The sequence below is a fragment of the Trichophyton benhamiae genome, assembly GCF_000151125.1.
Source record: "Trichophyton benhamiae CBS 112371 chromosome Unknown contig01293.0, whole genome shotgun sequence".
Classification (NCBI taxonomy): domain Eukaryota; kingdom Fungi; phylum Ascomycota; class Eurotiomycetes; order Onygenales; family Arthrodermataceae; genus Trichophyton; species Trichophyton benhamiae.
This window is the reverse complement of record NW_003315113.1, coordinates 1,135,672-1,163,532: the sequence shown is the minus strand read 5'-3', so window position 1 is coordinate 1,163,532 and position 27,861 is coordinate 1,135,672. Positions and strand designations below refer to the sequence as shown.

The 27,861-nt window shown below is 46.7% G+C and overlaps 9 protein-coding genes across 9 annotated transcripts; 7 read left to right on the top strand and 2 right to left on the bottom strand.

Annotated features, from left to right (window-relative positions):
- Positions 1 to 408: 408 nt before the first annotated feature.
- ARB_04378 (uncharacterized protein) lies at positions 409 to 1,594 on the top strand (the record flags this gene model as incomplete). The annotated part of the gene is made up of 2 exons (XM_003017451.1): positions 409 to 906; positions 986 to 1,594. The coding sequence occupies 2 exons, from the start codon at positions 409 to 411 to the stop codon at positions 1,592 to 1,594; spliced, it is 1,107 nt and encodes a 368-aa protein (XP_003017497.1).
- A 145-nt stretch (positions 1,595 to 1,739) lies between these two features.
- On the bottom strand, positions 1,740 to 2,048 carry ARB_04377 (uncharacterized protein; the record flags this gene model as incomplete). Its single annotated transcript, XM_003017450.1, has 1 exon — positions 1,740 to 2,048. The coding sequence occupies one exon, from the start codon at positions 2,046 to 2,048 to the stop codon at positions 1,740 to 1,742; it is 309 nt and encodes a 102-aa protein (XP_003017496.1).
- Positions 2,049 to 3,777: 1,729 nt separating this feature from the next.
- On the top strand, positions 3,778 to 7,845 carry ARB_04376 (uncharacterized protein; the record flags this gene model as incomplete). Its single annotated transcript, XM_003017449.1, has 8 exons — positions 3,778 to 4,205; positions 4,231 to 4,565; positions 4,633 to 5,187; positions 5,294 to 5,689; positions 5,751 to 6,849; positions 6,908 to 7,109; positions 7,171 to 7,576; positions 7,769 to 7,845. 8 exons carry the CDS (start codon positions 3,778 to 3,780, stop codon positions 7,843 to 7,845), a joined length of 3,498 nt encoding a protein of 1,165 aa, XP_003017495.1.
- Positions 7,846 to 8,596: 751 nt separating this feature from the next.
- ARB_04375 (uncharacterized protein) lies at positions 8,597 to 10,331 on the top strand (the record flags this gene model as incomplete). The annotated part of the gene is made up of 2 exons (XM_003017448.1): positions 8,597 to 9,656; positions 9,706 to 10,331. 2 exons carry the CDS (start codon positions 8,597 to 8,599, stop codon positions 10,329 to 10,331), a joined length of 1,686 nt encoding a protein of 561 aa, XP_003017494.1.
- Positions 10,332 to 10,921: 590 nt separating this feature from the next.
- ARB_04374 (tubulin-specific chaperone D, putative) lies at positions 10,922 to 14,770 on the top strand (the record flags this gene model as incomplete). Its single annotated transcript, XM_003017447.1, has 4 exons — positions 10,922 to 11,089; positions 11,156 to 13,673; positions 13,727 to 14,354; positions 14,548 to 14,770. 4 exons carry the CDS (start codon positions 10,922 to 10,924, stop codon positions 14,768 to 14,770), a joined length of 3,537 nt encoding a protein of 1,178 aa, XP_003017493.1.
- A 699-nt stretch (positions 14,771 to 15,469) lies between these two features.
- ARB_04373 (uncharacterized protein) lies at positions 15,470 to 16,298 on the top strand (the record flags this gene model as incomplete). Its single annotated transcript, XM_003017446.1, has 3 exons — positions 15,470 to 15,475; positions 15,500 to 15,806; positions 15,889 to 16,298. The coding sequence occupies 3 exons, from the start codon at positions 15,470 to 15,472 to the stop codon at positions 16,296 to 16,298; spliced, it is 723 nt and encodes a 240-aa protein (XP_003017492.1).
- Positions 16,299 to 16,522: 224 nt separating this feature from the next.
- On the bottom strand, positions 16,523 to 17,635 carry ARB_04372 (uncharacterized protein; the record flags this gene model as incomplete). Its single annotated transcript, XM_003017445.1, has 4 exons — positions 16,523 to 16,803; positions 17,000 to 17,048; positions 17,110 to 17,464; positions 17,565 to 17,635. The coding sequence occupies 4 exons, from the start codon at positions 17,633 to 17,635 to the stop codon at positions 16,523 to 16,525; spliced, it is 756 nt and encodes a 251-aa protein (XP_003017491.1).
- Positions 17,636 to 18,125: 490 nt separating this feature from the next.
- On the top strand, positions 18,126 to 20,908 carry ARB_04371 (uncharacterized protein; the record flags this gene model as incomplete). The annotated part of the gene is made up of 4 exons (XM_003017444.1): positions 18,126 to 18,218; positions 18,288 to 18,404; positions 18,588 to 20,599; positions 20,662 to 20,908. 4 exons carry the CDS (start codon positions 18,126 to 18,128, stop codon positions 20,906 to 20,908), a joined length of 2,469 nt encoding a protein of 822 aa, XP_003017490.1.
- A 1,053-nt stretch (positions 20,909 to 21,961) lies between these two features.
- Positions 21,962 to 27,206, top strand: ARB_04370 (uncharacterized protein; the record flags this gene model as incomplete). The annotated part of the gene is made up of 6 exons (XM_003017443.1): positions 21,962 to 25,173; positions 25,227 to 25,572; positions 25,629 to 26,006; positions 26,139 to 26,205; positions 26,375 to 26,643; positions 26,832 to 27,206. 6 exons carry the CDS (start codon positions 21,962 to 21,964, stop codon positions 27,204 to 27,206), a joined length of 4,647 nt encoding a protein of 1,548 aa, XP_003017489.1.
- Positions 27,207 to 27,861: the final 655 nt, after the last annotated feature.

Sequence of the window (27,861 nt, the reverse complement as noted above, 5' to 3'; positions counted from 1 at the left end):
GAGCTCACTAACTAGTTACCAACCAACCCAAAAGAAAATATTGACTGTTGATTTACCACAGCAAGACTCGGTGCTACCATATCAATTGGAACCTCGTTGACTTAGAAGCTATGAAAACGGTCAGCCTATTCTAACGTCGAACAGTTTACACATACCAAAACTTCCGATTGCTCTCGCTATGAGCCGGTTATATACTGCCGTGCTAGACCTTCTCACGAACCCCAAACACTCAAGATGGATTTGTCCGCTGCTGCTAGCGTTCGATGCATGCCTATGTGCTGCTATCATACTTAAAGTGCCATGTGAGTCCTGAGTTTATCGCTACCGGTAGGATTTACGCCCCCTCAAGGTGCCCCATTAGCTGACAGATTGCTCAAATCAGACACCGAAATCGACTGGTCTACCTACATGCAACACATACACTTGTTCCTTTCCGGTGAAAGAGACTACACGGCGATTAAAGGGTCTACGGGACGTCTCGTCTACCCTGCCGGCCATGTCTATGCATATACCGCTTTATATAATGTGACAGACGAGGGACGTGATATCCCGCTTGCGCAGACGCTGTTTGCGGCCCTATATCTTATATTCCTGGCAATTGTTATGGCATGCTATAGAGCAGTACATGCTCCGCCATATATATACCCTCTTCTCGTGCTTTCGAAAAGATTGCACAGTATTTTCATGCTGCGGATGTTTAATGATGGCCCCGCTGCAGGTTTTATCTGGCTAGCGATGTATATGATGCTTAAACGACAGTGGTATGCCGCTGTCCTGCTATGGACGCTGAGTGTAAGTATAAAAATGACAGGATTGCTTGCTGCTCCTGCAATCGCGGTTATCCTTACATTTGCTGTAGGATTTGGGCAGGCGTTGGGGATGGGTGTGTTCTTCGTATTGGTACAGGTATGTTATTTTTCGTTACCCTCTGCACATGGGGAATAAATTATTATTGAAGAAGATAATTAAATTTATTCTATTCTAGATCTTACTTGGCCTGCCTTTCCTTCTAGAGAACCCAACAGGCTACATGACAAGGGCGTTTGAGTTTACTCGACAGTTCCTGTTCAAGTGGACAGTGAACTGGCGGTTTATCGGGGAAGATGTATTCTTGTCTAGACCTTTCTCAGTTGCATTGCTAGCAGTGCACATATCTTTGCTGGTGACTTTCCTGGCCTTTGTCTGGACTCGTCCCGCAAAAATGGACCTTGGTTCTTTGGTACAACAAGCATTCCGTGGACGAAACCTGCAACGCAATATATCGAACTCCTACATTGCTACAACCATGATGACATCCGTGGTTATCGGCCTGCTCTGTGCACGGAGTTTGCACTACCAATTCTATGCGTATCTCGTGTGGACAACCCCCCTGATACTGTGGAAAAGCAGTTTCCACCCAGTTCTTGTGCTCATCCTATGGGCTGCGCAGGAATGGGCATGGAACATCTATCCTAGCACAAACGCGAGCTCGACGATGGTAGTGGGTTGTCTCGCAATTCAGGTCCTAGGTGTGTTCTGGGGGGTGCAATGTGAAGAACAAAGGCCAGCTAAGCTCAAGGCTGAAACAAAAGACGTTATCGACAATCAAAATTAACGGTCGATCACACCTCGTCGTCGTCTGAGGGAGGGAGTTTTCCAACGGTGGACTCTTCGTCATCACTGTCCTCGACGACTTTCTTCACAAACTCCTTTGGCCTACGAAAGACACTATATTAGCACTCTACTTGATCTATAATGGATTACAAGCTTGAGACGAACCAGAAATCTGCCTTTCTCCATGCCTTGTCGTCCCTAACTATATTCACAATCTCTCCAGACAGCTTGTTATCTCGCTCTTCTAACGCTGTGGAATCTACGACGACAAAAGTGCCTCGTTTCATCCAGATAGTAGAACGGAAACGTGCTGGGAGTTCAACCAGTATTGACTCCTTGGATGGCAGTTCGACGGAGTATATGTTGTTTCCTGTTGCCTTGACGACTCGGGCGATTGACTGTCCTTCCTCGAGTGCTGGTGGTGGGTAGAGCGTCTCTTCGGCCGTGGCCAGCATCTTTCTCCTCGGCTTACCCATATTTCTGAAATACCGAGCCCGTCACTGTCAGTCAGTCGGTTCGCTAGTTAGTGAACGACCAGATAACTTTCAATTTTGATCTTCGAGCTTTTGCGGCTTCCACGGACTCTTTTGGCCGGCAACACCCGCCCGGGCGCCCTAGTGGTCACGTGCATAGACAATCTTCGACCCTGAGACCAACCCCCCTTTTATATCGAGATAAAAGGACGAAGACGAAGATAAAAGTTGATGATAGGCGGTTGTGTTCGAAAGAGAAGGACAGACTAAGGCGACGCTGGGCAGTGATGTGATAGATAGCGCTATCCGTGCGGATGGCATCTCGGTACCCTTTCCCCGTTGGGTTGGACTATATGGTCAACAAGGGCTTTCGGAAGATCACTTATCTAGCTCTCTCCTACGGCACAAGCTCCGAGACCATGCCAGTGAGCTTGTCGGAAGCAGGTTCTTTACTCCTGCGATTCTCCTCCTGACAAACCTCGGGTAACTGTACTATAATGCACGCCGATATGGAAGACAGAAAAGGAGAGGGTCTTGCTTCGGCGAGGGTGAAGCTGCCGAAGCCTCGCTAACTAGCCCGCTGATCTTTGTTCTTGCTAAAATGGAACCAAGCTCTCTATGTATACTCCGTACGGAGTAGTTAAGCAGTAACTAACTTATTCGCCTGCCATTTGAGCCTTGAATAGCAGGCGGCTGTCTTTGGGCATCGTGTGTCTACATAGTACCAGGAGTATAGACGGCGAGGCGCTTTTTACTATTCCAGGGCTCGTTCAATATCCGATGTGTGTTTGTTTCCCTTCGGGGCCAGTAGATAACTAGACAGGACACCTAACTGTTTATGCAGCGATTCAGGGGTTGGGCAGCCCTACCGCGTCGAAGCCATAACAAAAACCACCCACCACTACCGCTGGGCGGCCATCTTCTACAGTCAGATGCCCAGAGACCACTGACTACATGTACCTGCTACTCTCTACCTCACAACGTTCTTCTTCTTCTGCTGCTGCTGCTCTCTGCTCTGTTTCGTGCGTGGGCCCAGCGCAGATAATAGTTATACACTCCCCACCACGAAAATATTGCGGCTCTTTCCCTTCCCCCTCCCTAGCTGACTAGTTAGTTAAAACTAAGTTGTAAGTTAGTCCCAAGAGAGCGAGAAAAAACCACCCAACGTCAAACCACCCTCAGCTGGCTCGCGACCCCGAGATGACCGCCTAAGAGCCACCAACGGGCGCACCTCAACTTCCCTTTGCTTTCTTCATCGCTCCTCGGACGCGGGAACGGCAGCTGGCATCGCTGCACAACGCTCTTCTCTCGCGGTGCTGTCGTAGTGGCCAGTCGCTCGGTTGGTGTTGTCCAGTTACATACAAAACGTCACTCAAGCACCCATCTTGCACGACAGCGGGAGGTACATGACGCCTGCCAGAAGCGCATGATCTCCGTCCCAAGCACAGACTCTCTCCTCCATACAATTGCACAGTCTTCCCTTCTTCACGATCTCTCGCTGATCTGGCTGAACAGCTCGCTTGCGTTGCCGCCCCGGGCCTTTCGGAGACCCTGTTCGCTCTCCTAGCCCCCCCGCACCCCGAGACACAAGACCACAACACACACTGCGGGAATACGCTCGTCTTATCTTAGCTGAACCGGCAACTCAGACGAGTCCTACAAACCTATTAGAAGCGACTATAAAGCCGTCTCCTCCTCCAATACCGCAAACATGGAGGGCGACGACGAGCTCATCGCCACCGTGTATCGCAAAATCGATCGCGAGAAGGCCCTCATTGCTGCCGCAACAAATATGAGACAGTCTACTGATAACCCACTCGTACAGCAGCGAGTGGACGCCAATATACGGGATGGACGGAAGAACATTGCTTATCTCGAGGAGAAGATGCAAGAGCTGCAGCTTCGAAAGATGGGCCGTGGAAATACTTCTCCTACCGCGACGCGAGGCCCTGGTGACGGCCCGCCTTTACCCCCAAAGGACGTCGGCTCCTCATACCGTGGCAGTGACCAGGGTGGCTATGGAGATGTTGGCCCAGGAGGTTACAGCCAGGGTGGAACGGGCATGATGCCTCCCCGAGCACCTTTCCACGACCCCCGTCCGGACTCCGCCATGCCCAAAGCACGCCCAAATTTTAGCAAGTTAGGTTCGTTTCTTGCTACCCAGTTCCGGCTTTGCTATTGCACTTTATAATATATATGATCTTTTGCTGACTGGTGCTGGTTTTGTAGATTTGATCAAATATGATACTCCATATTTGGGACCTAAGATTCAGCTTATGCTGTCACAGCTCGAGTTCAAATTAAGTGTTGAGAAACAGTACAAGGCTGGTATCGAGAAGATGGTGCGGCTTTATCAAGACGAGGGTGATCGAAAAAGCCGAGCAGATGCAGAAGGCAGGCGTATCGAGAGCAACCAGAAGATCCAGCTGCTAAAACAGGCCTTGAAACGATATGAGGACCTTCATGTTGATATTGAGAGTGCATCAGATCATCCGGATGGTTAGAATATTCCTCAATGCGTTATGGTCACTTTTTCCGTTCTGGACTTTACTAACCCACTGCTTAGATGACAGTTTGAATGCCCCCAACATGCGCAAGCCTCTGACCGGTCATCTAACTATGAAAATCCATGCTGTTAGAGACGTTGACCATGCTGCTGGATCTAGATTTTCACGGGGCCCGGAAACGTTTGTGATCATGAAAGTTGAAGATGCAGTAAAAGCCAAAACCCGGGCTACTAGGTCAGATAAATGGACTGAAGAAACCTTTAACGTGGACATTGACAAGGCAAACGAGATTGAACTCACTGTGTATGATAAGTCCGGTGACCGACCAACGCCTATTGGTATGCTCTGGATACGGATTTCGGATATTGCGGAAGAGATGCGCCGCAAAAAGATCGAGACAGAATTCAATGCCTCCGGATGGGTTTCTGCTGATAAAATGGATCATGGAGCCATCAGGCCAGATACGCAGTTCCAGGGAAGCTCGTTCCAACCTAGCCAGCCCGCCAGAACTCAACCTCCAGGGCAAGCTCCTATCGGTCAAAATGCCACAGTCATGGTTGACTCATGGTTTGCTTTGGAGCCCGTGGGGAGGATACACCTTACGATGAGCTTTGGTAAGAATTTCTTTGTTGAAATACTGTCCTTGCCTCTACTTCTCATATATCAAAGCACATGAAACCCTTTATTTAATGGGAACTATACTAACAGTAAGCCTAATAGCCAAACAACTCAAGGATAGGCGACCGTTTGATATCGGTCTCAACCGTCAAGGAGCCGTCCGTCAAAAGAAAGAAGAGGTCCATGAGAAGCAAGGTCACAAATTCATTACCCAGCAGTTCTACAACATTATGCGGTGCGCTCTTTGTGGTGATTTTCTCAAATATGCAGCGGGTATGCAGTGCTCTGACTGCAAGTATACCTGTCACCGAAAGTGCTACCCTAAAGTTGTGACCAAGTGTATTAGCAAGGCAAACTATGAGACCGATCCGGATGAGGAGAAGATCAACCACCGCATTCCTCATAGGTTCGAGGGATACTCCAACATCTCTGCTAATTGGTGCTGCCACTGCGGTTATTTGTTGCCTTTCGGAAGGAAGAATGCCAAACGATGTTCCGGTATGTATCACCATTTCTTCTCACCTATCTACAAGACAGGTGTACTAACTAGTATAAATAGAATGCTCCCTTACCTGTCATGCTAACTGTGCTCACCTGGTGCCTGACTTCTGCGGGATGTCCATGGAGGTAGCTAACCAAATCCTGGAGACTATTATCAAAGCAAGAAATACCAATAGGACAAGTGGTGGTTCAACCAAACCCCCTCGTCCCAAGCCTGCACCTATTGAAGGTGGACATCGGCAATCTCAAGACAGTTACGGCGCACCAATGATGTCTCCTTCAGCAGAAGCTGTCAGTGCAGCCAGCTCTTCATACATGCCTCCACAATCTCCAACTTCTCCAGGACGCCCCGTTGCCTCTCCACATAGCCCTTCAAGCGCTGCCGCTGCTGCCGCGGCGGCGGCGGCGACAGGCATGCGCCCAATGCCACAGCAGACAGGGTATGATAAACCGCTTTCAAACCATCCCAGAGTCATCGCTGAAGAGCCCTCATGTACTAACTGCGAATCTAGGTTGCCCCAGCAGCAACAGCCGCAGCCACCACCACATTCTCACTACGACCCTGGAGCCTATGCGCGTGTCCAAGCACCCCAACTCCCTCCAATCCAAGTCGGTCACCAGCCCGCAGGACACCAGTATCCTATGGTACCACCTCACCAGCAGCATCAGCAGCAGCAACAGCAGCAACATCCACAGCACCCACCGCACCCGCAGCATCAGCAGCAACACCAGCAGCCAGCCCCTGTTGCTGGCCACCCATCAGCTCTTGCTACGAAGGATCAAGTGCCACCACCCACTTCTGCACACCCCCAAAAGAAGGCTGGTGCTATGATTGGATTGGATCATTTCAACTTCCTTGCAGTTCTTGGTAAAGGAAACTTTGGAAAAGTCATGCTTGCAGAATCGAAGACGAGCAAAAAGCTTTATGCTATCAAGGTCCTGAAGAAGGAATTCATCATTGAAAATGACGAAGTGGAAAGCACCAAGTCAGAGAAACGAGTGTTTTTGATTGCCAACAAGGAACGTCACCCGTTTCTGCTTAATCTCCACGCCTGTTTCCAAACAGAGACTCGTGTCTACTTCGTTATGGAGTATATCAGTGGTGGTGATCTAATGTTGCATATTCAACGTGGTCAATTTGGTCTTAAACGAGCTCAGTGAGTGTCCTCTAACCCCAGTTACATAAATGAGTCCTAACTAACCACTTCTTACTAGATTCTATGCTGCCGAAGTTTGTTTGGCTTTGAAGTATTTCCATGAAAATGGTGTCATTTATCGAGATCTTAAGCTCGATAACATCCTATTATCGCTAGATGGGCATCTTAAAATTGCCGATTACGGTCTGTGTAAGGAGGAGATGTGGTATGGTAGTACCACGAGTACATTCTGTGGAACTCCCGAGTTCATGGCGCCAGAGGTATGTTATCCCTTCTAACTCATTCTCAGTCACTGGATCATCGCTAATGGACCACTTTTAGATTCTCCTGGACAAGAAATATGGTAGAGCCGTTGACTGGTGGGCCTTTGGCGTTCTAATCTACCAGATGTTGCTTCAGCAGTCGCCCTTCCGAGGAGAGGATGAGGACGAAATCTACGACGCAATTCTTGCTGATGAACCTCTTTACCCCATCCACATGCCGCGGGACTCTGTCTCAATTCTTCAGAAGCTGTTGACGCGTGAGCCAGAACTAAGATTGGGATCCGGACCAACTGATGCCCAGGAAATCATGTCCCACCCCTTCTTCCGGAATATTAACTGGGATGACATTTACCATAAGCGTGTTCCGCCGCCCTTCTTCCCCAAGATCACCAGCCCTACTGATACGAGTAACTTCGACCAAGAGTTCACAAGTGTCACTCCTGTTCTCACTCCAGTTCAGTCTGGTAAGTGCCCTTTGTCCTTCGGCTCTAGCGTAACTCAAGCTAACATGTTCGTAATAGTTCTCACTCAAGCGATGCAAGAAGAATTCCGTGGCTTTTCATATTTTGTAGACTGTGACTAAGCGTGTGTACACACTTCTTTGTCTTCTGCCTTTTACTCTTTCTCGCGCATACTTGAGGTTTGGGGGTATGTAGCCGCTTTCAAATGGTCTTCATGCGGCATCAACACACTTCCTCTTTCTCCTGCTCCGTTTCCTCGAACTTTTCTATAATGATGCTATTTCTCCTCATTCTTGTTTCCTATCTTCATAATACCCTTGGTCAGTAGTATAGTAAAGTTAATTGTCCGATATACCCATTATTATATGATCGATCACTATGTAAGGAGGATAAAGTTGTCATTCTTGCAGTGACAAGACTGAGAAGAAAAGCGAGATTTGTGGGAGTACTCTAGTTGTTTTCTTTTCACCTCATTTCGACCCGTACATATCCTCTTTTCTACCTCTGTTCATGAAAATGTTGGAGCTGAACTAACCAATGATAGCTTGAATGTTCTTAACTTGATTTTGCTATCTAGTGTTTCTTTGAACACTCGAAGTGAGCAGTACAAACATCCGAAGTCTCACTATATCATAGACAACTCAGCCATCCTGGCATCTTGGATGCAGCGAGATGCCGAGGAATCAAAGTGAGCTCCTTAACTATTTACTAATGGCTCAGAAAGCCTGTGAACTCTCCATTTTCCTTCGACATGTCAGAAATAAAGGAAGTCAGGCCGTTTTTATACGGATGAAGTCCCACTTACCCGATTCGGCTATTTTGACTACACTTCACGTCTGTTTCGTTCTTCATCCTCCTGGTTGGCTAACTGCTGGCACTCTCGTCTTCTGCGGGTTCTACCGTAGTAGAAACAAGGGCCATAGATCCAAGATTTCCCCGGCAGACCTTGAAAGAATCAAGCCCTTTGTTGCAAATTGATCAATTCTCCATCTATAAAGAATTGATTCTCAGACTGTCGCAAAAATGGACTACCTGTCCAGCATATGTCGAAATTTCACTGCTTTTATTACCCTGCAGAATATACCCTATCAAAACCAGAAGATAAACACTGTCTGTGAAGCAATACCCAGAAATCGCCTTATTCATACCATGCTATCTCCTCCAAGTTCTGGCAGACTACGACGCAACCGACAGCCTCTCAAGGCTAAGGTAAATAAGTACCAAAGTCTCGTGCCATTAACACCAGAAACGCCTAGTGCTGGACGGAAGCGTAGGACCGTGCAGAAAGGGGAATTCGGCCAAAACCATGGAAGGACTGCTAACTCAGATGATGGTGGCTCGTCTCTTATCGACAGGGAACGACCTTCAAAACGATTGAGGATATATCTACGACCTCCTAAGCCCTCATTACAGAAGGGTTTTTGCCCGTCTTCTGGCTATGATAGTGAACTGGATGGTAGCACACTCATTGAAGATGGACAGGGCAGCAAGGCCAAGTCCAGTCTAAGCAGAGACGATCTTTCAACCTCTGCTTCTGATACCTCCTCTGGAAGTGAGGATATTGAGTCTTCAGTGTCTCTCGAGGACCATCAACGAGTCTTTGATGAGGCGACTGAAGTAGAAAAAGATAAGACAGACACACCAGTGTTACAGACACCACGTTCCAAACAGCATCGAAAAAGGAATCCGTCTCAACGTTTATCTAACGCGGAAGTTTATCGCCCATCCCCCAAGATTGTCGACAAAAATCTTTTAAAGCAAATTGTTCGCCGCGATGCCCATGAAAGTGATCTCAGTGAAGAAGAGATATATGGTTCCAAATATTCAACCAAAAGGGAGATAAAGCGTGACTTGGACATTGAATTTTGCATGGAGAAAGCAAGGAGATGGGCTGCTGCAGTAGAGGGTCCGTCTGGGAATTGGGCTGACGCAGAGAGAGATATGTATTTCCGGCTGGCAATGCGTGGGTTTGAGCCAGTACTACCTCACAGCTGGAAGATGGATTTCATGACCCTACCAGGCTCGCTTTTCAAGCCTGTAAACGATCATACTGCATATATATCTAGCAGGAACGACTTTCGAGGTACGGACAACCCGTCAGAATGCTACTATAATGACTGATAAGATTTTAGGTATGAAATACTTTAACAATCTTATTACCTTGGGTGGACGTGTCAGGGACCGCATCACTTGCCATCTTCCCCCAGAGAAAGTGGTCAAGCAATACTTGTGCACTTATCTTCAGTGGACTCTACGCGACATTGACATGCAGAAGCGGCCACGATTTACACCCCCTTATTCCGTATATACCCTCAAACCCAATCAGACCACCAGAGATGCAGTTAATATCATGAACTCAAAACTTGTTGCCGTGGCTAAGAATTATCAAAATGCCTGGCGCCTGACCCCAAGCATAGAAAGCGATGACGGAGCCGATGACCATATTGAGGCTTGCCCACAATACCAAGACCGCACCTTCCCAGTGATCACAGGGTATCTAATCTGTGGGCCAGTGGTGGTGTTGATGACACTTGACTCTGACCCCGAGACCTTTCCTACACTTGACGCCAAAGTAAGCGGGCGACTGATGTCCCGCTTCGATTTCTCTGAATATGGCCAAGATGTCTGGAACGCATTAGCTATTGCGATTGCGGCGGCACGGATGAGGAAGACAATAGCTCAGTGTGAACAAGAGGGCACAGGGGACGTGATGTGGATGGCTGATTCAGTATCTGATCCACCAGATGAAGATTTATGAATTGGCCTTAAATGGTAATTCGAGTGGTCCTTTACCAGGATTATTCATGACTGTAAATCCTCAATTACGCTCTTTGTTGCTTCCCAGACCGCAATATTACCTAGTTAGTTATCTCATATAATATTCATATAATTGAGGCATATTCGAGAGCGCATAGACAACAACCAACAATACTCAGCTCTAAAAGGTACAGTACTGCTTCTGGGATGCTAGAGTTCTAATTTCATGTAGTTATAACCCCCGCACTATAGAACTCTTTGTTGATGATTGGACAACAATATCAGCTGAATATTAATAAAATTTACTTTTAAGGCCCCTCATTTCTGTAGGAAGTTCCTTAATTACCGCGCGGCTAGGTTCATGCTTCGATTAAACGATTGACTCCACCAATCCAATCCAAGGATGATACCCCATTACATAAGCTTTAACCTAAAATTGGTGGTCACCTGACAAGTCGGCAGCGGACCCGACGCTAAAACCAATGACTAAGCAGTTAACGACGAGTTAGCCGCTAAAGGCCAAAAGTGCCTAACAAAACCCAGCTGCAAGTTGCAAGCTCCAGTGTTACAAACATCATCTGGATATCAAAAATGGATGCTGTGCATGATCGTGACATTGAGCTTCAGCGAGCGTCTGGCGAGCTGATTGAAGAATTTAGGACGAAACTTCCTCCATTACTGTGGAAACACCCTAATTCCGGAAAACGAGTAGTTCACCGTTGGGCAAGGGCAGCGAAAGTAGAGAAGTTGATCCTCCTAGTTAGTTGCTCCTTGACATCTTAGTTGTATATATTTGCGCGAACAATTCTAATTTAACATCGATAGTTGGACCCGTTCCAAGAGTGGCCACAACTGTTAGATCCTCACCTTAACTGGATACTCACGCACCTGACGGATGCTTTTTTATCATACCTTCTTGGCCATGGTCATAGTTATGGTTCTGTCACTAAAATTAAAGAGCCAGAAATGATCTACCCGCTAGCACGGGCGATATGCAAAATTATATATACCCTATGCAAGGTTCGAGGCCCGAAGGTAATATCTCGTTTGTTCAGCAATGAACCGAAGTATCTCGAACCCATGCTTTCAATGTTTATTGAGTGGGATAGCATTGTCAGCGCAGACATAAACAGGTCAACTACGACCGGACAGGGCCTGCCGCTTAACTGGGAAGAACGATATGTTATGCTTCTATGGCTGTCTCATCTTTTGTTGGCACCCTTTGACTTGACCTCCATTTCGTCAGAAAATATTTCAATTCCTTACCAGAACCTATCACCGTTCTCGGATCTCTCTTCCAAGACCCCAAAGCTTGCACTTGCAATCCTATCTATTTCACTAAAGTACCTAGTTTTACCGGGAAAAGAGCGAGAGGGAGCCGTCCTCCTACTATCGAGGCTTGCATTAAGGAAGGATATGCAACAGCTTGGGATGTTGAAATCACTTGTCGAGTGGGCTTTGGGACATTTGAAGCCCGGTTTAGAAATAACTCCTCCTTCGACATTTGCATGCATTGGACTTCTGTCTTTCATAGCGAAACTTGGAACCCTTGCTCAGGTTGAGGACATTGCACCGTTTGTGAGACCAATATTTAGCCAAGCTCTTGATCTGTCTAGAGGGAGTTGCGATATGTCTGCCACTGTGCAATCCTCAGCCTCCACTCGAAAACTATTGACCAAAATACTTCGTGAAATGAATACCCTCTCGTTAACACTAGAGAAGCGGCCGGACCTTTTACAGATCTCTTCAAACGAAGTCTCTACAATCTTAGAAGATACAATTGATTATTTTCTCCTTGCCGTTGGTGACAAAGATACGCCAGTTCGATTTGCAGCTAGCAAAGCTTTGAGCATGATTGCTTTGAAACTCGAGCCGGACCTTGGCGCGGATATATTAGATGCAGTGATCAGTGCATTGGACGAAGACGTTCTCTATGAGGAAGAGAGCGGTGAATTGATACCTAAAGAAAAGGCCCGGTCCATGATGGGTAGACTTATATTGAGGAGTTTCAAATCTGTTGATGCCCAAAAATGGCACGGCCTTATGCTCACACTTGGACACTTACTATTCCGGAGATCGCCTCCGCTTGATCGGTTATTTCAGCTGTTTGAATGCCTCGTTTCGGGCTTAACCTTTGAACAAAGATCGTCGACCGGTGCCTCCATTGGTGTCACCGTTCGGGATGCATCCTGTTTTGGAATCTGGTCACTTGCTAGGAAGTATTCCACGAAAGAGCTGGACTCTGTTGAAATCAGCACAACTGAAAACAGAAATAAATGCCTCTTACGGAGCTTGGCAATAGAACTTATCTCCTCAGCTTGCCTTGATCCCTCTGGGAATATTCGGAGGGGCTCATCCGCCGCCCTGCAGGAGTTGATTGGGCGCCACCCTGACTCAATCTCGGAAGGGATATCAATCGTTCAGGTTGTGGACTATCACTCCGTGGCGCGAAGGGAATTTGCTATGACAGAAGTGGCTATAGCCGCTTCCAAACTTGATAAAGTGTACTGGTCACCACTCATAGGAGGGCTTTTACGGTGGAGAGGGATTGGTGCTCCAGATCCAAAATCAAGAAGAGCGGCAGCTCTTGCTATTGGAGAGTTAAGCTTGCAAATGTCATACGCTGGGATAGGTACCGTGTTGGATAGGATTCTACATACCTTGTCTTTGACATCCTCGAACTCCGTTGAAGCTAGACATGGAGGATTTCTGGCGCTTTCAGCCACAGTTGACGCATTTCTTCGCTATGAATCCTCTAAAGACGATACCCCTGAAGATCCTGGCCCTGTGATTGAATTGTCTCGACGAATCCATCAGCTCTGGGGCATATTTAGCTCTTCATCGGGACCCTCAGTGGAAGGTTTGACTCTCCAAGAATATCGGCCAGACCTAACAGCAGAGGCTTGCTCGCGCTTGATATCCTCGCTTGCTCGCTCATACACTCTCTTTGGAAGCGATGTGCCACGCTTTGGGCTACAACTTAATAATGATTCTCTAGAAATGACAGTCACTATATTGTTGCTATGTGTTCAACGTAGTGACGATGAAGCTGTTGCTGCCAGTTCCCAGGCTGCAGTGGATATATTCGCTATTTTATCTGTAGAAAGGAAGTCTGCCATCATTCAGGAATGGCTTAGCGAGGTCCAATCAAACCGGAAAAAAACAACTGGTAGTGGTCAAATAGCCGCATTGGGTGCAGTTTATCGGCACTCTTCAAGTGATGAAAGAGAGAGGAAACTTATTCTTGACGAACTAATGCGCTGCAGTGGGCCGGAAGAAGCTGTAATTGTGAAACGTGTCTCTGCTGTGAGATGTATTCTGACTGGGGTACTCCCGTATCTCGGTAAGTACTTATTCTCACCTTTAAAGATGCATGCTTACAAAAACTGGAAATAGATAACACAGATCAACTTGAGAGTCATATCGGTGTATTACTTAATGATTACACTACTGACAATCGAGGTGACGTTGGATCCCTAATACGGACTGAAGCAATCAATGGCGTACACATGATCTTAGCGTCTCGCTTGGGAAATCCGATAGGCCATTCAAACGTGCATCATCTGATGAAGCATATCATAAGGCTAGCAGCTGAGAAGTTAGACAAAGTCAGATTTAAGGCCTGGAAATGCTTCGAGGTTTATTGGGAATCAGATACGGGCCTTCCTCCTCTGGAAACGAGGTTTGATCATTTCAGTGAAGTTTCAACTGTTGCTTACTTTTCACAGCTTATCACCCTGGTTCAAGTCGAATGGCTTCGTTTACCACTGATAAAGGGGCTCGTCACTTCCCTCACCGCTGGCGCCGACAGTCTTATCATCTCGTCCCGTACTGCTGTTGTGGAATTCATCAACAGTCAAAATGACAACACTAGATATCGCATGCAGAGGGATATCTTCATGAGCTTGCTTATAGTTTTGGAAGAGAGTATAACAGATGATCGTTATGCTATACCCACCGTTGAGAGCCTTGCGTTTTTAATTGAAAATTGCTTCAATCCGGAAATACTGGAGCTGGATCCTGAGTATGTATTGCATTAAACTCTTGTTGCCAGTATTTGATTTCATACTAACGTCTACTTTCATCTAGCTCCATGAGGAAGCTCTTCCGCCTCGTCCAGAAGTTTCATTTTAAGTCGGCTAACATTCCAAGAATTGAATCTGCACTCAAGGCCTATTACTGCTTGTTTAACTATGAGCTCCTGAGAAAGAATATAGTGTCGAAGATGACAAAAATGCTGCTACACCCTTACCCCAAGGTATGAATTATTTTATCTTCCCATATTCTAATAATATACTGACGAATGCAAAGATTCGAGCTCTTACAAGCGAATACCTATTTATTCAGACTGGAAACAAGCCCCTGAAGACTGAGAACTGGATGCAGCCGCCGATACAGCTAAAGGCGACGGTAGATAACATAGTTCAGGCTATCTTGTGATTCAAGTTGAGAGGCAGTTCCATATAATTATCTACATAACCTATATAATTATTCGAGTAATAACTAATAACCATGTTCAAGATAAAGCCTCTGGACATCATATAATCTGAGTTATTTGCTTGAGCAAGCGTTAGAGGTGAGAAATATTCGAGCAAGCGCCTAATTTTCTATTAATAACTATTTGGCGTATAACTATTAAACTTCAACTGAGTCACGAGATTATACTAAGCCGGGCTGCATATAGCTAAGGTCTTTATTTACATCGTCTCACCCGCCGGGCATTACCTAATTGCAACTGATGGCTTAGTCACAATACCCGAGAGGGTGTCAGGCCATGTCACGTGAATCATATAGGTAGGTTCCATGGCTGATCTAACTGGTGGATCCAATTTCTTATCATCACGTGACAGCCCTTCGGTCGACGGTATTGCTACATTCCAGTTTACTGGCGATTCAAATATTCAATATAATTTAGAGGATAACAACGGAGAATAAAGCTTTACGCTCTGGGAAAATGGCCACTGCAGTTGCGTCAGGGTCATTGATACCCCCAAATCCAACGTTTGTTTTCTCCTTTCCCCTGAAAAAATGGACATCATATGTGCTAACTCGTTGAAGTGTCTATGTTAGTCTCGCCTTGCACACGTACCTTTTGCCCTTTTGGATACCTCTAGCCATCCGCTAACCACCTACACCGTGATGCTTGTGCGCTTGTTTCTCTCCCAATAGGTCCGGAATTTAGAAGAAAGAATTAAAGTCGAGCAACTAAAAGAAGCGCTAACCGAAATCTTCTCCGAGTACGGTTCAATCCTCGAGATTGTTGCGAAAACCAACTTAAAGGCGAAAGGTCAAGCATTCATTGTGTTTGATAATGTTGACTCTGCTACCCGCGCCATTGATGAGGTTAACGGCTTTGAGCTCTTTGAAAAACCGATGGTTTTGGAGTATGCGAAAACAAAAAGTGATGCAACGGTGATGAGAGAAGGAGGTGACGAGGAACTAGAGGCTCACAAGCGGAGGAGATTAGCTGAGAAAGGTGCGCACTCTGGCTTAAATGGAGAGGTTTATACCTATTATACTTTTGAATTGGGACTGACATTGGTTTTATCCATCAACAGAACGCAAGCAAGCACAGGAGGCCCTGGAAGCCCAGAAGAAGCTAAAACGACCTGCTGGTGCTGCTGGCACAGCTGGCGGACCAGATTCTCGCCCGGCAAAGGCGCAAAAGGGAGCTGGACTCAAACCTACAGGAGCGGCTGCTGCACCAGTCATTCCTGACGAATATTTGCCCCCAAACAAGATTTTGTTCTTAAGAGAGCTACCCGAGACATACGATGCAGATGGTTTGAGTGCTATATTTGGAAGGTTTCCCGGCTTTAAAGAAGTTCGTATGGTTCCAGGGAGAAAGGGTATTGCATTCGTTGAATATGAAAATGAATCTGGGGCGATCAGCGCAAAGGAGGCTACGTCTGGCATGGCTCTCGGGGAGAACGAAAAGCCGATCAAAGTCACCTATCAGAGGCAATAATTGGAGCAGGGCAAGGCATCATAGTGAGTGCTGTTTGTTCTTACGGGGATCCCCACGGTCGTTCAGGCGTTGGTTCGTTCAGTAGCCACCTAAGTATCCAGACGTCGGCTTAAAGGTATTCAATTTAGTAATCTATTAAAGTATACTTTATTTCAAGCATATCACAACATATATATAGCTCCTTCCTAAATTCTCACTACTATCGAAAAAAAATATATAAAAACCTAAAATATAACATCTTCATCGGCATCTGCCAGCATGTCACTTGGTTCTGCTCCATCTTCTTTGTTTCTGGCCCCTTGCTTCTGCTGCTTGGCCTTAATCTCGGCATCTAAAGCCGCAGTGTCCCTCTGTTTCTTGTTGGAAACCTGGATAGCATAATTCAGTAACTGTTGCATCTTAGCCAAAAGAGGATAAATTACCTTTTTGAGTCTGTAGAACTCTTCACGGTCCAGTTCATCAAGTTCTGAGTTGATATCTGCATGTATATTAGTCAAAATAGCCACTTGAACTTGATTCTCAGTCTACATACACTTAATTGTGTTCTCCGTTCGAGGTATGATAACGTGCTCGCTAGTGAAAGGAGGGCGTTAGTACTTTCAAGACATTTGCTGGTTAAATCACATCCATACATTGCATTAACTGTATCACACTGTCAGTTTTCAGAACAAAGAGTAGTAATTAAGATGGAAGTAACATACCTCGTCTATTCACCACCTTGATGACTTCATCCAGAATCACGAAAGCGGTCTGTTAAGGAATCGGCGTTAACAGAATGTATACCATCAGCAAGAAGTATACGAGGACTAACTTGTAAACTTGCAAGCTCCACGAGTGTCTCAACAGCCCTTGCATAAGTTTCACGGCATCGCTGAACTTGCTGCCCGCCCTTTCCAAGGCCTGTCAAGCCAAAATCATTGTTACCATCTGTAGTCAGGCTCTCAAACTGAGGAAGCAAGACACCAGAAACGTTCTCCTGTTTTGTCCTGATTCGGAAGCGAGCTTGTTTGGCAGACTCCTGAACCTGAAAGCCGATATCACCACCAACCGCGTACGTTACTTCGGCGAGGGAGAAGGCAGCAATCTGCATCACTCGGCCCATCTTCCGTTTAGCATCATCGATTCGCCGTGTGATCTCTAGTAAGAAAGAAAAATCAGAGTTCCGTCTACAGGCGATAGCTGGAACTGCGTACCTCGAAACCGCCTTAAGGTGTACAGAGGGTGGTTAGCTTTAGGTGCCCAGGTCACCAGTTCAGGAGAACATACTTCGTCAGCGCTTCACTCTTTCTCTTGAGTAGACTGTGGCCTTGTTCAGCTCCCTTAAGCTTCCCTTTCATCAAACCCAGAGACTGCCTGGTGGGAAACACCGCCTCGCGATCCTGGTTTGGCCCTTGCGGTCAGTTCTAGTTACTCTGACACGGTGAAATGGACGGAGCTTACCGCTGAGCCTGACATTGCGGATTTTAGCTATTTTAACACTTAAAGAGGATTTCTCATATGAAGAACAGAGCTCAATCAAATTTTTGTCTTCCTCGGGCCTCCCTCTTGGTATGGTAAAGAAGAAACAAACGATGTCATCACAATAATGAAAGTCCCAAACAAGCTCCCTGGGGTCCCACGCGTAACACGTGATCCCCACTCAACCTTGGGCAACCGCTGGTTTAAATAAGAATTTATAACTACTCAATGCGCTGGGAGGTGAGACGACGGACGACAACAGAAGACCCGGGACGACCCAACCGTGCGGCAGAGTATATCACTGGCAGCACACTTGTGCATATACTCAGTGGTGGCCTTGTGTAGGTCCCACTAGTGGCGAGCGGGAGGATGCCTGGGACTCTTGTTGGCTCACGGCCTCAGGAGCTGTCGTCTGAGCGGGACAAGATGGACTCTTCTCCCCGTCGAGATCTCTTTTTGATCGTGGGTTACCCTCTTGCAGGCGCGTACTTACGTCCGATTATGAGTGATTTAGAGTACTAATTACCATAGGCGAATGACGATGCTGTCTATGAACAGGACATCCTCCGGGACCCGGGAAGCATCAAGCCGTGGCTATCATATATCGAACACAAGAAGAAGAATGGAACACTCTACGAGCAGTCTTTTGTAAGAATGTCAGCTCGTTCAATGAACAAAGATGGGTGCTAACTGCCGGTGAAGGTTATGGAGCGAGCCTGTAGACAATTGCCCCGATCATACAAGCTCTGGAAGATGGTGAGCCTCATGGATGCGAACTCATTCCTTATGTCACCACTGGGACAATTCGTTGACCACTCATTTTATATATAGTATCTTGAACTTCGAATCAACCATATTCATGGGAGAAACCCTTCCACCCATCAAGCCGAATACAACAAGGTCAACGCGCTTTTCGAACGAGCAGTTGTCTTACTGAACAAAATGCCACGCATTTGGGAAATGTATCTCAACTTTTTACTTGAGCAACCACTAATAACTCAGACCCGGCGGACGTTTGATCGTGCTCTTCGTGCGCTTCCTATCACGCAACATAATCGTTTATGGAAAATTTACAAGTCCTTTGCTATCTCGGCATCCGGTGATACGGCAGTTAAGGTTTGGAATCGATATATGCAAATCCATCCTGAAGATGCCGAAGATTACATCTCGATTTTGGTCCAAATGAACCAATACAATGAGGCAATTAAATGGTACATCCGGATTCTAGATGATCCTCGGTTTCAATCAAAGAAAGGGTTAAGTCACTTTCAGCTCTGGACTGAGATGGTTGAGTTGCTTGTCAACAAAGCGAAAGAAATTGAAACTGGGCCTCATATAGGCATCAATGTCGACCTGATAATTCGAAGCGGTGTTGAGAAATTTCCTGACCAGCGGGGTAGGTTATGGGCCGGTTTGGCTACATACTGGATAACGAAAGGAAATTTCGAAAAGGCCCGTGATGTCTTTGAAGAAGGAATAACCACGGTCATGACTATCCGAGATTTCACTATGATATTTGATTCTTATGTCGAATTTGAAGAGTCAATCATTGGTGCCCTCATGGAGAAAGCCGCTGCTCGATCGGAGAACAGCAAGGTAGATGAGGCTGCTGATTTCGACCTGGACCTACGCATGATGAGGTTCGAACAGCTCATGGATCGTCGACCCTTTCTTGTTAATGATGTCCTTCTAAGACAAAATCCTAACAATGTTATTGAATGGGAAAAGCGAGTGGTTCTATGGGGTGATAACAAAACAGAGGTTGTGCGTACCTATACTGATGCAATCGCTACTATTAACCCTAAGAAGGCACATGGAAAATTTTATGAGCTCTGGGTCAACTATGCCAAATTCTACGAGCAAGGCGGGGATCTCGACACAGCCAGAGTAATCATGGATAAGGCTGTCAAGGTGCCTTTCAAAACTGTCTCAGAGCTTGCTGAGGTTTGGTGTGAATGGGCCGAAATGGAGTTACGAAATGAGAACTTTGACCGCGCTGTTGACATCATGGCAAAGGCAACCCAGGCACCCAAGCGATCTACCGTTGACTACTTTGATGAAACTCTCTCTCCACAACAGCGCATTCACAAAAGCTGGAAGTTATGGAGTTTCTATGTTGACCTGGTTGAAAGTGTACGAAGTCTCGAAGAAACTACACAAGTATACGAACGAATTTTTGAGCTACGTATCGCTACTCCCCAAACGGTTGTTAACTATGCCAATCTTTTGGAGGAGCATAAGTATTTTGAAGATTCCTTCAAGATATACGAACGGGGCCTTGACCTTTTTAATTATCCGGTTGCTTTCGAACTTTGGAACCTGTACCTGACGAAGGCTGTGGACCGCAAGATCGGCATTGAGCGACTACGAGACTTGTTTGAGCAAGCTGTGGATGGATGCCCGCCTAAATTTGCGAAAGTTCTGTACCTCATGTATGGGAACCTTGAAGAGGAGCGAGGATTGGCACGCCATGCAATGAGAATATACGAGCGCGCTACTCGCGCTGTCTCTGATGAGGATCGATCTGAGATGTTCAACTTCTACATCACCAAGTCTGCTTCCAACTTTGGACTTACGTCTACTCGGCCCATCTATGAGAGAGCCATTGCGGCTTTACCTGACAAAGAAGCCAAGGACATGTGTCTTAAATTTGCTGAGATGGAGCGCAGGTTGGGCGAGATTGATCGCGCAAGAGCCATCTATGGACATGCTTCTCAATTCTGCGATCCTCGGACCAATGCTGAGTTCTGGCAAAAATGGGAAGCGTTTGAGGTTCAACATGGTAACGAGGATACTTTTAAGGAGATGCTTCGTATTAAACGAAGTGTACAGGCACAGTACAAGTAAGTCCACTTTAACTGGATTCTATATACTTTTCGAGGCACAACTAATCACAGAATTACAGTACCGATGTCAACTTTATCGCTTCTCAGGCAATTGCTCGCAGTAAGCAGATCACGAAAGACACTATAAGCGAAGCTGCCGGCCAGGGAGAAGGAGCAGCCGATGCTATGGCAGCGTTAGAACGTCAAGCACAGGCGCCAATAGGCTTCGTTGCAGCCAGTACAGGCCCAGAAGGCGGTAACCGGACGGCAGAACCTGCTGTCCCTGCTGCGAATCCCGATGCAATTGACATTGACGACGAGATATAACCGGTCGACATTTCCTTTCCCTGGTAAATCAACCCCGCAATGGCCTATTTCTAGAAATATCTGGACACTTTCACCAACTCCCATTTACGCCTCGCGAGTCCAGCCTACGTTTATAATAGCATGCTCCTCACCTCCTCTCACTTTCTTTACAGTCGGTGCTCTACTATTGCTCTTTCTTTCCGCTAGTTTTCCATAAACTTTTGGCGCAGCTTGGTAACCCGCCCGATGATTGTCCTCCCTTCCGCTTTCGCTTCTGGCCTTCCCTATCATACCTATGCATTACTACACTTGCTCCCCTGTTTAGTTGTATTACTACAATTTCGAGTATCTCCTTTTGAGAGCCTGGGAAAATGGTGTTTAGTCGGGTTTTCTGGTGTTTGGTGCGGTGGTCTTTGATTTTCTCGACATTTTATAATTCAAATATCAACGCAATTAGCTACACCTTCTAAAGGAGTTAGTCCATCTAGGTCCCATGGCAGGGAAAGAAACCAATTCTCGTCGATATATCAAATTCGCCTTCTGATATTTAACTGTTGGTATTTTTGAGTCGTACTCTCTGTCTGGCGCTTAATTATTATGGTGCGGCAGCCTGTCCAATGGGGTGCGCTGCACGCTAAGCCGAATGGAGAAACCAATCCAGAGCTTCCAAGACGTTTGTTACCTGTTAACTTCTGGGGCGCGGTGGAAAAGACAACCAACAACAGCACATTCCTTCTAGTCTGCTTGCTCGTTCATGAAGAAATCCGGTGGATATAGCGGCTGCCAGTAGACTCAACGCGTGGAGCATGTTATATTAGCCGCCATTTCTAAAAGTTGATATATGTGAGATTCTAGTTACTGCCTTCTTATCCTCCATCTAAATACTGACGTACTGTCTGCATATAGATTGTTTTGGTCCCAACTGCAAATCACCGGAGAAGTCGCCATAGGGTAAATATGAGCCTTGAATTACAGGGAGATAACAATGACGGCCAGCATACACTACATAACCTGCCGCTCGGGCAACCTACTTCGTCTCCGATCCGCGGCGCACGAATTAACGGTGACCGCAACATGGCACCGCTGAGGGCGGCTGCACCAATCGCCATTAACCCCATTGCATTAGTTACGACAGAATGCATTGCCGTTACGTCCGCTATGCGGAAGCATGCTCGATGGGCCCACTCCTCCGTGGCAGCAATCTTGGGCGGAGGTGTGAGCTCAAGGAGCATGGACCGGGACACTCCAATTCCTTTAGGCACTGGGAACATCTCGCTCGGCCCAAAGCCTGCCCAGAATCATGCTGCTTCGAAGTCTGGTACACCAGACGCAGAAGGGGATTATTCGCTTGCGGGTAGATGGGGGTTGAGGGGAAGGAGAGGCAAAAGCATCCAGGATAATCCTCTGATGTCAGCATTTACTCGACTCCGGATCGACTTGAAGGACTGTAAAGATATACGTTTGTTCGATACACCGAGTCTATTACATCCATTTTTGCAAGTTATCCGCTCTTCATCGACGTCGGCGCCTATAACATCGCTAGCCCTTTCGGCTATAACAAAATTCTTCGCCTACAATATCATCAACCATGACTCTCCACGCCTGTCAGTGGCATTGCAACTCCTGTCTGCTGCCATTACACACTGCCGTTTCGAGGCTAGTGATTCTGCTGCTGATGAGATCGTTCTTCTTCGGATACTGAAACTCATGGAAGGCATGTTGTCTCGACCGGAGGGTGAATTATTAGGTGACGAGAGTGTGTGCGAGATGATGGAAACCGGGCTGAGTATGTGTTGCCAAGTTCGTTTGTCAGAAGTCCTTCGAAGGTCGGCTGAGATGTCAATGGTGAACATGTGCCAAATAATTTTCCAGAGACTTGCACGCCTTGATGTCGACAGTGAGCAGCCAGAGGGGGAACCCAGCAATGAGAACACAGAGGAAACTCCGAGCAATCTCAAAATGGATCCCTCCGTGGATGGGGAGACTGTGGCATCCCAGCATGCATCAAGTTTAGGAACCGATACCACCAATCCCGAAAAAGAGGAACGTGTGAGCGGTGATAGCTCGACAACTATACCCACCATGGAAGCAGTAAACCCTGCTGTGCAAGCAGACTCATACGAAGATGTAGAAAAGGAGATAGCACCCTACGGGCTGCCCTCGATCCGTGAGCTGTTCCGTGTTCTTATTGATTTGTTGGACCCACATAGCCCTCAGCACACCGACGCAATGAGAGTAATGTCTCTCAGGATTATAGATGTAGCCTTGGAAGTTTCAGGCCCGTCAATAGCAAGGCATCCAAGTCTCGCTCAGCTTGCAAAGGATGATCTATGTCGGCACTTGTTCCAATTGATTAGGTCAGACAACATTGTCATTTTGAATAGCTCGTTGAGAGTAGCTGGGACATTACTTGCAACATGCCGCCGCGTTTTGAAGCTACAGCAGGAGTTATTCCTTTCTTACCTTGTTGCCTGCCTACATCCGAGGGTTGAGATACCTAAAGAAGAAGGTATAGATCCATCTCTTTACGCTGGGGTTCCACGAGCTCCAAAATTGGTGAAGCCCTCACCCTCACAGGCTGGAAGTGGTAGATCTACACCTGTTCCCGTTAAGGATCGTCAGAAGCTAGGCATGGAAGGAGGTTCTAGAAAGCCAGAAGCTAGAGAAGCGATGGTCGAGAGCATCGGAGCTCTTGTTAGGATTCCTAATTTCATGGCTGAGCTTTTCATGAACTACGACTGTGATGTTGATCAGGCGGACCTTTGCGAAGATATGGTTGGTTTATTATCCAGGAATGCATTCCCAGACTCTGCCACTTGGAGCACCACTAATGTCCCGCCTCTCTGTCTTGATGCGCTTTTGGGATATGTCCAATTCCTGGCAGACAGGCTTGATCAAGAACCACCAAGCGCCGATGATCCAGACCTCAAGCGGCTACGAAGCCAACGTGAGAAGAAGAAAATAATTATTCAGGGAACTGCAAAGTTTAATGAAAAACCCAAGGCAGGTATTGCGTTCCTTGCTTCCAAGGGCATAATACAAAACCCCGATGACCCCTTGGCTGTCGCCAAATTCTTGAAGGGAACCACAAGAGTGTCTAAAAAAGAACTAGGCGACTTCCTTTCCCACAGATCTAATGAAGCATTACTGGATGCATTCATCGGGCTGCAGGATTTCAAGGGAAAGAATGTCGTCGAAGCCTTGAGAGAGTTACTAGGGTCTTTGCGTTTGCCCGGTGAAGCTCCGCTCATAGCGAGGATCGTTACCGTTTTCTCTGAGAAATACCTCGATGCTGTTCATCCTGAAGAGATAGCGGATAAAGACTCACTCTTTGTCTTGACGTATGCCATCATTCTCCTCAATACCGATATGTATAACCCGAACATCAAACCCCAAAATAAGATGTCATATGAGGGATTCGCGAGAAACCTTCGCGGCGTCAACAACGGAAAGGATTTTTCAACTGAGTACCTTCAGGATATCTACTCATCCATCCGGAATAGTGAAATTATCCTGCCAGATGAGCATGAGAACAAACAGGCTTTCGACTTTGCTTGGAAAGAGCTTCTTGTGAAAGCAAAAACAGCAGGTAATCTATCACTTTGTGAGACCAACGCTTTCGATGCAGATATGTTTGAAGCAACCTGGCAACCGGTCATCGCGACTCTCTCTTATGTTTTTATGTCCGCATCAGATGACGCCGTCTTCTCGAGGGTGGTCATCGGCTTCGATCAATGCGCTCAGATTGCAGCGAAATATAAACTGAAAGACGTCATGGATCGCATAATCTACTGCCTCAGCTCCATCAGCACGTTGGCTTCAGCAACGCCTTCCAATACTAGTCTCAATACTGAGATCCAGGCTGGAAAAAAGAGTGTCATGGTGAGCGAGCTTGCTGTCCGACTGGGCAGGGACTTTAGAGCACAGCTTGCAACTGCGGTTCTCTTCCGTGTTATTGTCGGCAATGAAGCTATAATACAACAGAATGGATGGGAACATATCATTCAAATTCTCCACAACTTATTCATCAACTCCCTTGTCCCCCAGTTCGATTCTTTTTTCAAAGTACTTGATATGCCCCCTATACCCCTTCAACCACCGTCCCAAGTTATCGATCGAGATAACCGAGAAAATGACACCAGCTTGCTCTCTGCATTCACGTCTTATCTCTCAAGCTACGCTGCCGACGATCCACCGGAGCCATCCGATGAAGAACTTGAGAACACACTCTGCACTGTTGATTGCATTAATGCGTGTGATATAGCGCAACTTTTCAACAATCTGAAGTGAGCTACCCCTTACCACGGTACATATACGCAGGACTCTCTAACTTTTTTAGGACTATGCCTCTTGACTCTGTGGTAATATTTGTTGAATCCTTGCTGTCTGAGCTCCCAGACACCGGTGCCGCAGTCATTGTTGTAAAACCTGAACGCCCCGCACCCAACCCTCATAGGTCTGAGGGTAGCAAGGTTGACAAGAATAAGCCCGCTTACAAACCGGGGGTTTTATACATTCTCGAGCTTGCAACTGTTCTCACCCTCCGAGATACAGATACAATAGAAAGACTCGGGGATAAATTGACCAGTGTTCTCCAGGATATAGTACGGGATGCCAAAAACATACATCCACTTACCCTGTCTCGAGCAGTATATTATCTTTTAACTCTCCTTCGCCACAGCTATGTATGTTATGGCTTCTTCTTTGCGTAATATGTTGTGGATACTAATTCAGCTTCTAGGAACACTCATTCATGCGGCCTCCAGTAGTGCTGCATATAATTTCCAGCTTTGACCAACCCGTTCTTGAAGTAGTAGCAGCGCCAGTTGTTACTGGTTTGCTACAGTGTATTAATGAATCCGAGGCACTAAAAAACGAACTTAGTATGTCACCAGATTTCTGGTCTATACTTCAAAGGTTACACCAACATCAAGAAGCGGCGCAAATGGCCTTCGAATTGCTACAGAGCATTGTCGAGTCAGCCGTCCCAGTGATCACAGCGGATAACTATGAAGCTGCTGTAAACCTCCTCAATGATTTCGCAACAGCTGGAGGGATTGCTACGGTTAGGGAGATAAAGCGGGAAATGGCTCTACGTCGACCCAAGCCAGTGAGACAAGTGAGAGTTCGGTAAGAATGTGTTACATTATATGATATATTACCAGACTACCCGTGCTAATCCTGTGTGATAGGGATAATCCTTATGTAATCCGCGGAACTAAAGCTATCGGGGTAATATACCGAGTTACAGGCCGGATACCTGCACTCATTCAACACTCTCACCTGGAGAAAAACGAAGGTACACTTCTTCATGTCTGGTATATAGGTGTCCCATATATATTCTACAAAGCTAATACATTACCACAATAGCATGGGCGGCATATTGGTCTCCGATCTTCAATTCACTCACAACTCAAGGCCTCAATCCGTGCCGTGATATTCGCAATCAAACCATGTCGGCACTTCAAAGATCCTTGTTATCTTCAGAGCTTGCGTCGACAGACCATACCAAATGGGTTACAATATTCAAGAAAGTGTTGTTCCCACTGATCTTAGAGCTGCTCAAACCTGAGGTCTATCAGTCAGACCCCTTAGGCATGAGCGAGACGCGAGTTCAGGCTGCCACACTTCTCTGCAAAATATTCCTCCATTACCTCGTCTTACTCTCCGAATGGGGTGAAGGTATGCTGGATCTGTGGCTGAGAATTCTGGATATCTTGGATCGAATGATGAATAGCGGGCAAGGAGACAGCCTTGTAAGACATCCTCTTTCCCTATCTTTTTGACTTTGAAGTGCATTTTGGCTCTTTCTGCGTTGTTTTCCTCACTTTTTTATTTTGAGATGGGAAGGCTGCCGGGTCATAACGCGTAGTCCTACATCTCCTTTGACTGTCGCTCATCAACTTTGTACAACGTTGGCTAACGTATTTGGCATAACTTACAGGAAGAGGCTGTGCCTGAGAGTTTGAAAAACATTCTCCTAGTAATGGCAAATGGGGGTTATCTAGTCGCACCACCGAATAATGATCCTGGAAAGGAAAGGATATGGACCGAAACGCAAAAGCGGCTTGACCGCTTCCTCCCCAATCTTTTTGGAGAGATATTTCCCACTACTCCTGCAGACGCACCGTCTTCCAGACATGGGGGTAGTCGCACAATGCGGCCCGAGGCAAAACAGCAGAGTAATCCGGATCCCGTTGATAGCAAGGATCAAAGGGTTGATATGCCAAACGATACGGGCAGCACCGCAGACACAGAGAAAGCGGAAGTGGGACAGGCTGAGCCAACGGCAGCTGAACCTGCCGATGAGGTGGAGTAAAAAAAAAGGCTCATTAATGACTTCAGTTGAAAATATGTGCATCTTTTCTGTATACTGGTAGTTAGATAATTAGCATGGAAGCATATCTTTCATTTTATGTTTTATGTTTTATTTTTTTTTATCTTTCCAGGCCCTGTGCGAGGATTGCGTATTCCTTCAGCCCTAACCGGGGTCGTAACCATTACCATGGCTAATGAAGCTTGACACACCCGCAGGTCTAACACGGTAGCCCAGATCCCCATGGCCAGCAAGGGCGTGTCAAGCATGACAGCGATCACATGCCCTGCCAGCAAACCAGATTTATAGTTAAACTTCACCTGAAAGCAGCCGTTTCAGCGCTGACTAGTTAGGTGATTGACCGTGGCTGTGCCGGAAAGGCCACACGACCTTTGGTTGTCAAAAACGACGCAGGGTCAAGGGCACTTTCGCCGACGTTATGAAATGCTCGGTAGCTCTATGGACATGGCCCTAAAAAGCTTGCTTCCTTGTGGTCCCTGGTATTGCATAAGTATTCTTGTACTAGTATACAACTTCTCGGTGTATGTTCCATTTTCAAGGACAAGGTCTGGAGGAGAACGAAGTCATGCCAAGAGATGCGGTCTCGGCGATGGGCCAGTCCAGCCCCGTGACATCACGTGAATATTTATTAGATAAG